Source organism: Podarcis vaucheri (genome assembly GCF_965113315.1).
Source record: "Podarcis vaucheri genome assembly, chromosome: 14".
Taxonomy (NCBI): Eukaryota; Metazoa; Chordata; class Lepidosauria; order Squamata; family Lacertidae; genus Podarcis; species Podarcis vaucheri.
Genome location: NC_138752.1, coordinates 54,217,316 through 54,233,237, shown reverse-complemented (window position 1 = coordinate 54,233,237; position 15,922 = coordinate 54,217,316). Strand labels below are relative to the sequence as shown.

At 48.2% G+C, this 15,922-nt stretch overlaps 1 protein-coding gene and 1 long non-coding RNA gene across 2 annotated transcripts in view; one reads left to right on the top strand and one right to left on the bottom strand.

Annotated features, from left to right (window-relative positions):
• The window catches only part of LOC309519153, a 130,582-nt gene that overhangs the window by 58,280 nt on the left and 56,380 nt on the right, over positions 1–15,922 (bottom strand). The window lies entirely within an intron of this gene.
• FBXL18 (F-box and leucine rich repeat protein 18) overlaps positions 1–15,922 on the top strand; it is a 37,608-nt gene that overhangs the window by 2,504 nt on the left and 19,182 nt on the right. Inside the window, exons 3-4 of the mRNA XM_082199733.1 lie at positions 280–1,829; positions 7,998–8,216. Of these exons, the coding sequence (XP_082055859.1) occupies positions 280–1,829; positions 7,998–8,216 (1,769 nt within the window). The remainder of the gene's footprint in view (positions 1–279; positions 1,830–7,997; positions 8,217–15,922) is intronic.

The window sequence follows — 15,922 nt, the reverse complement described above, 5'->3', positions numbered from 1 at the left end:
GGCTGTCCATAACTTCGCCATCAGTCTCTCTCCCAACGTTTCTTTCCCTCTGGCTGTTTCTTCAGCCTGAAGGTTAACCTAGCTCTCTGAACAAGCTGCAGGGTGATCTGGCCTTCCATGCTGAAAACACTGGAAGCTAACCCTAACCCTCAGCTGCTTTCAAAGAGAGCTCTGTAAAGGAGGAGGTCTCTGGAGTGTCTCTCCCTTCACATCGAAAGTGGTGCTGGCTCCTTTTACGGATCGCTAACGTGTGTTTTTCTTTCTGCCTGTTGCGCACAGGTGGACAAGGACAAGGTGAAGCAGCTCACGCGGGAGATTGGCAAGGAGATTCAGGAGCTGAACATGAGCGGCTGCTATTGGCTGCCCGGCTCCACCATCGACCAGGTGACCCGCTGCAGGAACCTGGTGAAGCTGAACCTGTCCGGCTGCAACCTCACCTCCCTCCGCCTCTCCAAGATGCTCTCTGCCCTGCAGCACCTGCGCTCCCTGGCCATCGACGTGAACCCGGGCTTTGACGCCTCCCACTTGAGCAGCGAGTGCAAAGCCACGCTGAGTCGCGTGCTGGAGCTCAAGCAGACCCTGTACACGCCCTCCTACGGGGTGGTTCCTTGCTGCACCAGCCTCGAGAAGCTGCTCCTGTACTTTGAGATCCTGGACCGGTCGCGGGAGGGCTTGATTATTTCTGGCCAGCTCATGGTGGGCGAGAGCAATGTGCCTCACTACCAGAACCTTCGGGTCTTCTACGCTAGGCTGGCGCCTGGGCCGGTCAACCAGGAGGTGGTGAGGCTGTACTTGGCGGTGCTGAGCGACCGCACACCCAAGAAACTCCACGCCTTCCTCATTTCTGCCCCCGGCGGCTTCCCCCAGAGCTGCGCTGTGAAAAACCTCTTGGACTCCATGGCCCGGAACGTGACGCTGGATGCCTTGCAGCTGCCCGGGTCTTGGATGAATGGCTCCAGCCTCCTGCAGCACTTGAAGTTCAGCAACCCTGTCTACTTCAGCTTCAGCCGCTGCAGCTTGTCCGGCAGCCAGCTGGTCCAGAGGGTCCTCAACGGCGGCAAAGACCTCCGCAGCTTAGTCAGCCTGAACCTGAGCGGCTGCGTCCACTGCCTGTCTCCCGACTCCACGCTGCGGAAAGCGGAAGACGAAATTGACAGCAGCATCGCGGAGACCCTCGTCGCCTCCTGCTGCCACCTGAGGCACCTGAACTTGTCGTGCGCCCACCACCACAGCTCCGAAAACTTGGGCAGGCACCTGTGCCAGCTCCTTGCTCACCTGAAGTGCCTCCTCTCGCTGGCCTTGCCCGTCTGCTCCATCGCCGACGTGAGCCCTGTGCCCGCCGACAAGCCGTCTGTGCAGCCGGTGACCATCGCCACCTCCCCGAGTTTTGGGAAGAAAGTCCGGATCGGGGTGCAGACGTATCCGCGGAACTGCTTGGAGCAGGGGAATTCCAGACCCCAGCCCTCCGTCTTTTGGACCCTGCTGGAAAGCCTTCCGTTTCTGCAGCAGCTGGAGCTGATTGGGTCCAGTTTTTCCTCCGCCATGCCGCGGAACGAGCCGGCCATTCGGAACTCGCTGCCTCCCTGCGGGCGGGCCCAGCATGTGGGGGATGCCGAAGTGGCCGCCATTGGCCAGCTGGCCTTCCTGCAGAGCCTCACGCTGGCCCAGTTGCCCAGTATCCTCACAGGCTCCGGGCTCGTTCACATTGGGGCCCAGTGCCAGCACCTGCGGACTCTTTCCCTGGCCAACCTGGGCATGATGGGCAAAGTGATGTACATGCCGGCCCTCGTGGACACGTTGAAGCACTGCAGGTGTTTGCGAGATCTCAGGTGAGGGCCTCAGGTGAAGCAGAGGTGGGCTAGCTCCTATATTAGCCCAGCACTGTGGCTTTCCCATCCCGCTGCAGCAGGGAGAGAGCTCTGGCACCTGGGGTTTCTTTTCTTCCTGGCAAATGAGGTTGTGGGCTGGCTCATTTTGGTTATTTTTTTTTTAAAATGATATTTATTGAAACAAAAGAATTTTTTAAAAAATACACACACAAAAAAGACAAAATTACAAAAAAAACCCAAAATCATGAGAAAAATAAAAGAAAAAATAAAACCATCCTTATCAAATTCTCCAAATTCCATTACCTTTTTTCCATGACCTCCTCCTCCTCCCATCTCTTGTATCTTGATTAATAATTATCGCAGCAAATCCTTTCCATAACTCGTAATATTTTATCATTACGTTACCTTACTCTATTCTCATTTTATCTTATAAAAACGACCTTAGAGCTTAAAACTTAAATCTTTTTTACTAACTTCTCATATCCATTACCTTTTTGCCTAGTTCTTTAAGCATTTTAACAAGAGCCAAGTAATTTCATTTCAACATTTTCCCAACATTCATAGAACATTTCTATTAATAACAATAATAATACCAAAAAATAATAATACAAAAAGTACAATAAAATAAAAACAATCCAATCTTCCAGCGTCCCTTCCCCCCGGTCCCGGGATTGTCAGTCTTTTCTCTTTTTTTGGGGTCACTTTGGGTTTTAGCTAGCCGGAACTCCTAAAGAGGCAGAGGGCCTACGACTCAGGCAGCGTTAGAAACTCAGATACACAGTCATGGGAAAAAGAAAGCCTTTGAATTCTGTGGTTTACATATCAGGCATCATAACAATCCTCTGTTCCTTAGCAGGTCTTAAAATTTGGTAAATACAACCTCAGAGGAACAACAACACATGACATATTACACCGTGTCATGATTTATTTAACAGCAATAAAGCCAAATGTATGTATTTACCTACCGTATTTTTCGCTCCATAGGACGCACCTGACCAAAAGACGCACCAAGTTTTTAGAGCAGGAAAATAAGAAGAAAAAATCCAACTCAAATGTTGTACTAAACTATTTAAAACAGCAAAGTGGGTGGCTCCTGTCCACTTTGCTGCTTTAAAGCGAGCCACAATATATAATGAAGAGAATGGAAAAAGGACAGACATTCCATTATAATGTAGCTGTTTTCATCATCACTGGGAAGTCAGTATTGGCAGCAGTCACAAAAATTAAAATTTGAGCATTTTACTGTTATTAATCAAGAATATTAATAGTCAGGGAGAGAAACCAGGGCTGTGCAAATGAGAAGTGCTTGGAGTATGGAGGAACAGCAAAGAGATCCAATGATTGCGCTCCAGATCCTAAATCTCTGAAGTTTTCTCAAAACAGGCCTGGTTGTTTTGAAAGGAAGATTCAAAGAGTGGGAAATGGAGTGATTGAGCAAAGAACAGAGGAGGAAAAGAGGGCAGATAAATAGCTCCCATTCAATAACAAGAGAACACAATGTTTTTGGTTTGGTATAGGTGGACTGTACTTGTAAGAATTTGTATAATGAATTATAGATTTGGAGTGGAAAATCAGTGCCTCTTTTCAGCAATAAAGATTAGCTGCTAGGAACATGGTCCACACACAAACACACAGGATGTCTGGTTATAGTTGCAGTTACAGATAGGTAGCCGTGTTGGTCTGCCATAGTCAAAATAAAAAAATTCCTTCCAGTAGCACCTTAAAGACCAACTAAGTTAGTTCTTGGTATGAGCTTTCGTGTGCATGCACACTTCTTCAGATACAGAGCAGTGTATCTGAAGAAGTGTGCATGCACACAAAAGCTCATACCAAGAACTAACTTAGTTGGTCTTTAAGGTGCTACTGGAAGGAATTTTTTTATTTTGGTTATAGTTGTTTAGTTTAAACTGTTACTGAGCCAGATGCCTGCTCGGTTTTAGCTGAGCTCACTAATACTGAATTGTGGAAATGCTTTGCATGTATTTATGACTATTTCTGCAAAACTGCTACCTGAAGAAATCCCCAAACTTAGTATTTTTAAACTTCAAATGGAGCTCAGAATCCGGTTAGGCAATCCTTTGCAGTTGAATTAGGAGGCACTGAGAGAAAGCAATTTGCTGCTCCCCACCCCCCTCCACCCCAGGATCACACAGCCTTCCCTCTGCTTGCAAACCTTGTCGGAGCTTCAGGGGGAATGCAAAAGCTATAGGCAGAGCAGTGTGGCTCCCCCCCAAAAAAAAGCACCCCAGGAGCGCAGGGCAAAGACGCACAGCCTTCCCTCTGCTTGCAAACCTTGTCGGAGCTTCAGGGGGAATGCAAAAGCTGTAGGCAGAGCAGTGTAGCTCCTCCCCCCCTCCACCCCAGGATCACACAGCCTTCCCTCTGCTTGCAAACCTTGTCGGAGCTTCAGGGGGAATGCAAAAGCTATAGGCGGAGCAGCGTGGCTCCTCCCCCACCCCCAAAGAGCACCCCAGGAGCGCAGGGCAAAGACGCACAGCCTTCCCGCTGCTTGCAAACGTTGCCGGGGCTTCAGGGGAAAGCGGAGGCAGCCGGCAGAGCACCGTGGCTCCTCCCCCCATCCCCGAAGAGCACCCCAGCAGCGTAGGGCAACAGCGATTTGGCTCCAGGGACCACACATTCGCTCCATAAGACGCACAGACATTTTCCCTTCCTTTTTAGGAGGAAAAAAGTGCGTCCAATGGTGCGAAAAATACGGTACTTAATTTATACAGCAGAAGTATTCTCGGAAGCCAGCGTGGTGTAGGGGTGACGAGTGTTGGACTAGGACTTGGGAGATCAGGGTTCAAATCCCAGCTCAGTCAGGAAGGTTACTGGGTGACTCCACAGTCACAGCCTTTTGGTCTACCTCACAGGGTTGTCATAAGGAGTAACTGATGAATGGGGTGAACTATGTGCTCCTTGGAGATAAAGGTGGGCTTCAAAGGCAGTGAATAAGCCCTTCTGCTTACCTGCTTAAGAAAGCTGGAGATCTCCGTGTGGTTGCAATTGGACCTGTGCCAGTCGCAAAAGGTGCCTGGCACCTGGGGAATTTCTAGCACTGGACTCGGGTGGAAGCTGCACATTCTATCCCTGGTACATTGACTTTAAAGGCTCTTGGTCATTAGTCCTGGAGATGACCTTTGCCTGACGCCCTAGGAAACCACGGCCAGGCAGAGTCGTTGGTTTGGGCTAGATTGGTATGCGCTACATCAGGCATATCATATCCAACTCTATAGAGACCACGATCTACTCCCAGTGTAATAAAACTGGCAGTGATCTACCCATTGTCATTGCCCATAGTAGTTGAGCTTTTTTTGGAAAGGGTTGTATTAATTCGCTCACCAGTCTGTAGCTCTCACTTAGACGCCGGCAGCAGTAATTGGACATAGTGCCAGGGCGGGGTGCATAGCAATCGTTCATGAACAGGGTTCAGCAACCTTTTTCAGCCGTGGGCCAGTCCACCGTCCCTCAGACCATTTGGTGGGCCGGACTATATTTTGAAAAAAAAAAAAAATGAACGAATTCCTATGCCCCACAAATAACCCAGAGATGCGTTTTAAATAAAAGGACACATTCTACTCATGTAAAAATACGCTGATTCCCAGACTGTCTGTGGGCCGGATTGAGAAGGCGATTGGGCCACATCCGGCCCCCGAGTCTTAGTTTGCCTATCCCTGCTCATGAAGAACCGGGCGAGCTCTTTTTTAACTCCCGCGATCGACAAGGAGAACCCTCGCGATCTACCTGTTGATCGGTTGGACATTGCTGCGCTAGATCATGGGTGAAGGATGCAGTGGCCCTCCAGATGTTGTTGCCCAACTCAACATGGCTAGTTGTTGGAGATTGCGATGGGAGATGCAGCCTGCGAACATCTAGAGGAGTGAAGAGACCAAAAGGCTCACCTGGTATAAGTAGAAAGCAGCTTCGTGTGTTTGCAATATCAAGGGGGAAGGCTAGAGAAGGAAGCAATGGACGTACACTATTCAATTTACAGTTAGCATAAAAGGCTGTCAGCTCATTGATGAATTTGTAGTTGGTTGACCAATTGATTAAAATGCTGGTGAGTTTGCTTGTCACCAAAATTGCAAGGTGGGTGCCTTCCGGAGACCTGGAAAGCAGTTTAATGATCAAAACATCCCTGCATTGTTTGTAGCAAAGGCCATTCCTTGTTTTATCCCCCCCCCCGTCCCCCCCCCAACCTAATGAAACGCTAAAACTGAAATAGCCTCAAAGAAAACCGAATGAACATGCCTTTAACTCCCAGGCCCACTGATAATAGTTGTCCTTTGCTGATTAATACACCACAGAGCCAATGGACTCAGTGTTCTAAACAGAAAAATACATATATTTTGATACAAAAGAGGATAGTTTCAAAGCAGCTCCCTGGGGGTGGTGTCTGTCTGTGATTCACCCTGATTCTCAACCTGTTTCTAACTCTGAACATTTAAACAGTGATATTGTCAGGGCTTGAAAACAAAAAAGCATATTCTGATGATAATAATATGGCAACAGTGTCACCTGGTGCACGGGATGCTGTACTGCAAAAATATTTTCTGACCATTTACTGTTGTGAGTAACTTAATGTCATAGAATGGTAGAGTTGGAAGGGAATCTTCTGGTCTAACCCCCTGAGGTGCAGGAATATGCAGCTGTCCCATATAGGGATTGAATCTGTCACCTTGCTGTTATCAGCGCTATGTTCTAACCAGCTGAGCTTTGCTTGCTCACATGTTGCTTTGATCATGGAGCAACAGCGAAAACTGTTTATTTGCCCCTCCCCTACATTTCCATGGTACTTATCACACAAGGAGTCCTTCCTCTGCTTCCCTTTTATTTATTTTGATTTATTTCATAAAACTTGTTTGCCGCTTGTTTGTAGAAAACCTCAAAGTGGGTTTCCTTTCTTTGGATCTCAGTGGAGAAAACGGAAGATCAGCGTTTGACACCTGAGACACGATGCTGAGTATCAAATAAGTGAATTCTTATCCCTGTGGCAGAGAGATGTCCTGAGGGGAGGGTGGAGGAAGACACACACACACACACACACACACACACCCTGCCAGCAGATCATTTTCAATAGTGTTTTCCTCCTTTGGATTCCTGGAGCTGATCCCACTCACTCCAGGCAGCTGGGAAAACAGCAGTTTACAAGCTATGGCAATGATGAGACCATCTCAGGTTGCCCTGTAAATAGATAAAAGCTCAGAAGTCAGGGCGTTGCCACAGGTTTCACCTGTCCAAGAGTCACAAAAGGGAGAGGAGTAAGGCAGGAGCAGATATGCAGCCCAGTTTACAAAACGCCCAACCTCTTAACTGGAGCTTTTCGTTGGGGAATTGTCTTTCTCCTTTAAAACCCACTGATGAGTTAACTCTCCAGCTAGTTCCTTCATAGAGGTTACATCAGAGGTTTCAACTAAAATCAAATGGATTTTGCCTTCCCAAAAGCTCTGTGCTGAGCTCCACTCTGCTAAAAGCAGGGGTGTTCTTTCCTCGTCCCCTCTGGCTTTGCAAACACTTCCCCTCCTGGTAGAGTAGTAGTAATAATAATAATAATAATATTAAATACCATATTTTTTGCTCTATAAGACTCACTTTTTCCCTCCTAAAAAGTAAGGGGAAATGTGTGTGCGTCTTATGGAGCGAATGCAGGCTGCGCATTTGCTATCCCAGAAGCCAGAACAGCAAGAGGGATTGCTGCTTTCACTGCGCAGCGATCCCTCTTACTGTTCTGGCTTCTGAGATTCAGAATATTTTTTTTCTTGTTTTCCTCCTCCAAAAACTAGGTGTGTCTTGTGGTCTGGTGTGTCTTATAGAGCGAAAAATACGGTAGTTTACTATTTATACCTCGTCCATCTGGCTGGGTTTCCCCAGCCACCTTGGGTGGCTCCCAACAGAATTTTAAAAGCACAACAAAATGTCAATAATAATAGTAGTAGTAGTAGTAGTAATAATAATAATAATAATAATAATTTATTATTTATACCCCGCCCGTCGGGCTGGGCCTCCCCAGCCACTCTGGGCGGCTTCCAACAAAATATTAAAATACAGTAATGCATCAAACATTAAAAACTTCCCCTAAACAGGGCTGCCTTCAGATGTACAGCCCCCCCTGCAAGTGTTGTCTCTCTGAGGCGTGTCGTTTGGTTGACCCTTGTTTTGCCTCCGCAGGCTTGAGCAGCCCTACTTCAACGCCAACGCCCAGTTCTTCCAGGCCCTGAGCCACTGCTCGTCCCTCCAGCGCCTCTGCATCATCTCCCGGAGCGGATCTCTGCAGCCGGACGCTGTGATGGCCTTCATGACCGCTTGCCTCGAGGTCATCATGTGCCACATGTTCACCGGGGAGTCTCTCACAGTTTGCAAAACCTTGCAGCAGGCCTTGATAAAGAGGTGAGTTCAGGCAGGTGACACGTTCAGACCATACCGTTACTCTGGGCAGTCCTATGTTTTTGAGGCTAAAACAGGGAACTCCAGGCTCTCCCTCCTGGGCTCAGGATGCAAAGTAAAGACATGTGAGGCTGGAAGTGCACTGAGTGACGGCATAAGTGCATCCTCATTGCCTTTGCCTGAGCTGCTCTCAAAAGGGGCCAAGAGTTACGTGCTGCGACACGTCTGCCATCAATGGCCCCCCTGTCTTCCAAGCTTGGCAGGGCAACTGAGAACCTCCCGCAAGTTTGCAGGAGGGTGAGCACAACAGTTCTTTTTTAAAAAAACCCTTTATTCCAAAACTGAAAAAGAATTACAAGCATCAAATTCAAAATCCATATTCGTTTTGTAACGTAAGCTTATTACATAGTTGACTAGATTAAAATATACCTAATTGCTATAGACTTCCCTTTGCTATATATAAATGCAATGCAATTAGAAATACTACAGTGGTACCTCGGGTTACATACGCTTCAGGTTACAGACTCCGCTGACCCAGAAATAGTACCTCGGGTTAAGAACTTTGCTTCAGAATGAGAACAGAAATCGTGCTCCGGTGGCAGCGGGAGGCCCTGTTAGCTAAAGTGGTGCTTCAGGTTAAGAACAGTTTCAGGTTAAGAACGGACCTCCGGAATGAATTAAGTACTTAACCTGAGGTACCACTGTATATTAGAATTTTTTATAAATTCCCCTATACCCCCCACTCCCCTTCACCCATGTGTGATCTCAATATTTTTTTAACTTCTTCCATCTTGTTGTGTTGTTGTAGTTTAATAATTATTCAATTCATTCTTTTATTATTTCCTTGCTTACCCCTGCACATTATCTATTAATATTCCAGTTCTGGAACCATATTTTCTCATGTATTCCTTCACTCCATCCCACTCTTTAATTATTCTCTGATTTGAATGGCCTCTAATGATTGCCGTCAATTTTGCCATTTCCACAAACTCACCGGACTTGCTTTGCCAGTCTAGTAATGATGGTCTTTTCTCCCCCTTCCAATTCTTTGCGATCAATATTCTGGCCGCTGCTGTTGCATAAAAGAATACATTTTTCTTATCTCTGGGGATGTCATTAGATATTGGGCCTAACAGAAAAGCCTCTGGCTTTTTGATAAACGAAATCTTAAATAGTTTTTTCAGCGGGTGAGCAGAACAGGGTTGGTGGGCCTGCCTCCGCCCTCGGGCTGCTGGTTGACCATCTCTTGCAGCCTCTCCCAAGCTGCCTCCCCCCAGATCGGCCTCATCCTGACCCAGGCTCCTGGGAGTTGTGGAATGGGCTCTGATTTGGGGCTGGCTGATGTCTCAGATAAGTGGTTAGGAGATTTAACTCAAGCATTTTGCACGTGCATCATTATAGCTGGAAATGTCTGAATTTTACTTGATTTTTCTTCGAAGCGACAACTTTCCAGCCCTGATGACAAAGAGGGAAATTTGAAAATGTGCCAGGGTGTATAGCATCAGCTTAAGGCTCGGGTACCAGCACAGGAGATAATTACAGTCCTGGGCTTCCTGCGTCAGGGAGAGTTGACATCTTGTAGCTCTGCCCAATTTCCTGATCTATATTCCTGATCTTTCAATAGCTGAGTTCTGAATGCATTTACATGTGTGTTAGTCAACCTTGTGTGCTTTTTTGCTTGCTTCCCCACCCCCTTTAAAGTTTTATAAGGGAACCACCATATTGCCCCAGTACATATCGCAACACTTTGCATTTAATCCCTGCTCATCCCAGTGGCAGAATAGAAATGGCGTCGGCTATGAGAAGAAGGTGAAGTTTGCAGCCTTGACAGAGGAAATAGGGCTATGGCTTGATTTAAAAGATATCTTAGTTGAGTGAGTTTCTTCATTTAATTGATTGATTAAAAGCATTCGCAAAGTTTTGCATATAAAATCCACAGTATTTTTATAGGGGAAAATAGGCCATGAAGGCCACACGGTCGAATTCTGTGGGACCCGCTTTTCAGTAGGCATGCAGAAGATTGTGCTGTTGCCTCTTAGATCAGAACTGGATTGGATGTTACGGGCATGTTGTACAGGGGAGGCATTCCCCATTCTCTTCCAACATTGCAGTCACTTTCTGTTTTTGAAAGTGCTTGGTTTTATTTTAAAACTTTCCCAGGTAACTGAAGGTGGCATTTTAATCTATTCACAGATTCACTGTTGAAAAGTTGCCGCCCTAGCAAGCTGTCATTGTGGGCTGCAATTCTTGGGGCCGCAATAACTCTTGTAGCATAGCTAGTAGACTGACCACCCCATATCCAACAGCTTTGAAGTACTGTAAGCCCTATTGAGTTCAGTAGGACTTACTCCCAGGTAAGTGTGTCGAAGACGGCAGCCAGAGCTGGGGACCAGGAAGGCTTTTCATCTGCCGTGAATTCTGTTGGTGGCTAGAGGGTCAGAGGCTCAGCTCCACAGTGGCGGCAATATTGGGGTGGTGAGATCATTCATGTAGTTGGCAGTCTTTTGGCCTTCCCAAACCCACAATGCATCTTGTAACACGAAAAGCAGACGATGCAATAGCTGCTCAGCAATTGTCTCCCGTGGCCGGTCTTGACCAGTTTTTCAGCCTTACCTTACCAAATTAACATGCAGAGTTGTTACAGGTCGAGGTGCGGCTCCAGATGTTGACATACTCCAGCTCCCCCCAGCATCGCCAGTCATCCCTGGTGATACTCCAACAACACCTGGAATCACCTAACCGCATATGTAGCCTTGGTAACACCTGGAGGGCCACAGATTCCCCATCCCTGCCATTGAAGAGTAGCTTCAGCCTTGAATTCACAGTGCTTTGAACCGTTAGGAAAAGTGCTGCACAACTTTGGAACTTTTCTATTACACCCAGAAAGAACTGTGGGGTGTCTTAAATCAGCTTCAGAGGAGACTTTTCTCTGTAGAGCTGCTGCCTTCACAACCATGCTGCTTTTAGCAGTGCGGCTTTTGGGAAGCCAGCCAAGACGTGGGCTGTTAAACTCCCCGTGGTGTCAGGGGTTTCTTTTCAACAGAACCCTCTCCTGTGTCTTAATTGAATTCATCTATGGGGATTTTTTTCTCTCTCCCTGTAAGAACCAGAAATTCTTTCTCTAGTCTTATCATTCTTTGCCTGTCCTGTAGCTCATAGCAGAGCTGATCTAAACTTTAATATCCTTTTTCCTGTGCTGGTTCATACTGCCCAGCAACCAGATTGCAGCTGTTTTCTTCCATTTCATACAGACTTCTTTTCTTTAAAAAAAAAAATATTTACAGCACCAATACAAACAACACAACAATTTCCCTGTCGGCCTTACTTTATTCCCCTTCACTTTTTGCCATTCTGTTCTCAAAGCGGGAGAGAGGGCCCTGCTAGATCAAACCGATCCACTTGCCCTGTATTCTGTCTCCCAAATGCAGCCACCCAGATCTCTCTGAGCTTTCAAAACTTTCAATGCTGGTGACACACTTTTCAGACATGCATCGTTTCACGACACAGTAATTCAGTTTTACTAGCAAACCGAAGGTTAAATGAATGCCTTTCCAGCTTGGGGAGCACGGGGAGAATTTGTGCGACACACCTACACACTGCAGCCGAAACACTAACGTGTCGTGACACACAGTTTGGAAAACCCTCCTCTAGGGAGCTCACGGACAGGGTGTGATGGCGATGCTAGCTCCCCTTGTGTGTGTTTGGTCTTCTGAGGCTTTGCTGACATCCTCCTTCTCCTCATCACTACTAATTTCAACACCAATTCTCCCTTGCTTGTGTTTCCAAAATGGCACCACCTATTCACAAGAGGCAGGTATCCGCAGCCTTCAGGGAACCCTGAGGTTTGCCGAAGCATCAGAAATATTAAGGGGGCAAAGCCCTAAAGAGAGGGAAATGGCTCACTCGCCCCCTTCCAAAGGTTCCTTCTTCTGTACTCTGATCAGCACCTGAGTCCTTACATGAGACACAACTGGCAGCTCCCAGGGGCGGGGCCTTTTCTGCGGTGGCCTCCCCCTTGGGCAATGCCTTTCCTCGAGAGATCTGCCAGGCCTTGGCACTCTGCTGTTAGGCAGCTGGATAGAACAAGGAAGGTGTTTGGCTGAGTCTTTGTTATGTCAGTGCTGCTCTAGGTAGTTGTTTTAGGAATTAATTTCATCTGTTGTTTTTTGTGTGGGTCAGTTTTCTGTAGTGCATGATGTGGGAATCAGGATACTGGACGAGGAAGGCCTTATGGTCTGATCTGGTAGGATTCCTGCAGTAGTCCTGCCTTGCACTGACTTAGTGCCCTGACTGAGTCCTCGGAAGAGAGACCCCACAGGTCCTCAAGGACCTTGAGATGCAGGTGGTGGTCTTCCAGAACCTGTGCTGGGGGTTCTCTTTGAGGGTCCTCTGGCACGAGACCCTTGGAGCTGTCAGAGGAGAAGGTGGAGCCTTACCTCCGCTCCTCAATAACCTTGCTGGCTCCAAGAGGGCCCAGGCCAAAGAGCAAAGGCATGGCAAATGTCCAGAGACCCAGAGTCCTTGCGCTGCTTGTGCGTAAGGGATCTACTCCCGAGTGAGCCATCCCTGGAATTCCTTTCCTACCAGCAGCTGGGCTTAGGGTGTGGCATAGAGGGCTCTTGAGCCTTTTAGTTGCTGGAAACAGCACCGGCTTCTGGCTCCTTCTCCTTGCTGAACTCCCTGTGATACAGACCCTGGACAGTTTCCTGACCTTGCTTCTGCATCCCGTTGTTGTGAGCAGTGTTAGAAACCCAGATATCTAAGCTAGGTGCCAAACCCTTCTTCAACCAGGGTTACAGTGGCTAAAATGGAATGCCTTGCTGCCATTTTGGGGCCAGACGGCTCGAAAGTAGCATTTTCCAATGCAATTTCTGCTTCCTGAATTTCAGATTGTGCAGATACAATAGAGCGGATATAATTCTACAGGATGTGTTGCTAGAGTGTGAAAACAGGCAAGACCCACAGATCCCCAGCCATGCACCTCCAGATAGGGGAGACACAAGGGGCCTTCTGGGAGCCCGGGCATCTTCACTTGGCCGCATGTGGCCGATAACCAGGTGCAGAATGGTTCACTGAGGCTCTGCTGCACGTTGGGTCCCACTCTCCCGGATAAACGCTTTTACCTCCTTGGACAGAGGCCCTGGCTCTGCAGGGAACCTCCTGGAGCGCAACCTCACAGACCCAGCCACGAAGCAAGCCTGAGAGCGGAGCGTGGCCCTGCGCACCTTCCTCCTAGATTCTTGAGGGGCTCTCCATTCATTCCCCCCTAGATGGAGCTGTGGCTTCGTGTTAAAAACTCCGGAACGCCTCTCCACCCCCCACCCCAACCCGCTAATTCTGCAGGGTAAGTATTTTTCTCCACCACCAGCACCAGCACCAGCAGCCCCTTCTCCACTGCAGAAGTCGCGCCAAGCAAAGAATCCCAATGACTTGCGATAACGGCACTTGCTGCACGGTGCGTTGAGCACAAGTGTTTGCAGAGGCGGCCCTCTCCCCGCCCCTCCTGCCGAACCTGCTGGGAGCTGGAGGGCGGCGTTAAAAGAAACGTTTGTGTTGCAGCAAGTGTCCTTTTGGACCCCCTGCCCCCCCCGCCCCCAGGTACCTGTTTTATTCAGCATAAGCTCTGCAGAGGCTTGTCCTTTCAAGGACAGGGTGTATGTGGGAGAAAGAGAGCGTGCAAGCTAGTTACACCCATGAACAATTAGCAACCGCAGCAGGCATGCCTTTAAGAAGCAGCTGACGCAGGAGAAGCCGGGGGGGGGGGGAGGCTCTGGCATGCCAAACGCTGGCCGTGTGAGTGTCGACTCGTGGCAAGTCATACGTGCGCATTCTGCAGAGAAGGGAAGGCAGGAGCGCTGAGAGGGCGAGAGGGATCAGCAGTCCAAATGGCGTGCCCGGTTCGATTTAACAACCTGATCTCATTATTGAGACTTGCGCTTCATTCAGCATCAGCAGAAAGGGGGGCAGCCAGCATGGACGATGAGGTTTTCTGTTGTAAATGGCAGGAGACCTGGGGGTGGGGTGGGGGGCTGGGACTGGATGTGGACAAGCAGGGAGGTCTAGGAAGGGGGGGGCGTGCTGTGGGGCTTGGAGAAAGGATAGGGAATTGGGAAGAGTGGGATGCCAGAAGGATGTCATCAGAGCCCCTGTTGGAGCGGAGGAAAACATTTGTTTTTATTTCTTTTTGTTGTTATTTGTCTGGAAAAGATTTATAGGCTGCCTTTAAGAGCACGCTCTCTCAAGACGGTTTCCATCATGAAATATTAAAAGTGCAATATGACACAATCTGAATTATCATGCACAAGCGAAACCTTCAGTAGCAAAACACATTCCTGCTTCTCCCGCCTGAAAAAGCCCCACCTAAAATAAAGTCGCTATCCATGACCACAGACCCTCAGCAGAGAGAGGAGACAACCTGTAGGTAGGACAGGATGATCACCAATCCTGGAGAATTTGCCTGAAATCCTGGAGGACCGCTGCCAGACAGTGTAGACAAGACTGATGTAAATGGTGACTCTGTACCAGGCAGCTTCCCATTCCTAAGGGAGGGAGGGAATGCATTTATCTCCATGCATTATTCTCCTGCACCTCTGTCGGATCCCTCTGTCACCTCTCTACAAACCCTAAACATCTTGGCTTTCCCTTGCAGGAGAGATTATGAGAGAGGAAGAAAAACTTTCTCCATGCCTTGAATTTCCTTTGTATGCCTACCACATGGTGCAAAAGGTTTCCTTCAGTCCTGTTTTAAGGAATATTTATCCTCAGCTGGTGGATTGAGGCCAGTCTTTCACATACTTAAAGGTGGATTCACACAAGCGCACTCACAAACACCTCTGCCTTTCCCCCCTTTTATGACTTTCGTTTTAAGAGAAGGCAGAAGCTGAGACAGAAGGAATTAAATGTGGGCCTTAGAAACCTGGAGTATCTCTAAGTACCCCAAAAGCAGCAGGCGCCGCCTTTGCTTTTCAAGCTTCTCCCTGAAACCAAGAGAGCGAAGAACTTGGCTGTTTTCAGAATGAACTCTTTGCCAGGGAACTGCTGGATGTGCCATTTTAACCTCGTTGGAAATCAGATTCCTCAACTTGCCCTGGGATTTTAACCAGAGAGTAAACGAGTGTTCCTTGGCATGACGGAAGCAAGAGAATCTGAGCCCAACCCCAGAGGATTGCAGCCCAGCCCCGTGATTCAAATAAACAAGGGCTGAAATCTCGCCAAGCCAGATCCAGTGTGCTTGTTCCAGGAACATATAACACTCACAGGGCACCCCCTCCAGGCTTTTGTGGCCTGCACATCATTTCCCTATTGCTGCCTGCCATCATTCCTTGCATTTGCTGGCCTGGCAACACATAGCTGGTGTGTGTGCATGTGTGTAAGAGAGAGAGAGAGACTTTGGGCTGTCTTGGGGCCTGTTTTGTACAGATTTGAGGAAACGTCAGCCAGCATAAACAGATCACCAAAGGGAGTTGGTCTTGGTACGCTCCCAGGAGGTTGAAGGGCTTCTTGCTTTGCTTTGTTGTGATTGGTCCCTTGTCCTGTGGAACTCACTGCCACAGGAGGCTGTGACAGCCACCAACTTGGATGGCCTTAAAGAGAATTAGACAACGGAGGAGAGACCTCTTGATGGCTATTAGCCAGGATGGCTGTGTTCTGTCTCCATATTTGGTGGAAGTGATGCTTCTAAAGACCGGTTGCTGGAGACTGCAGAGGGC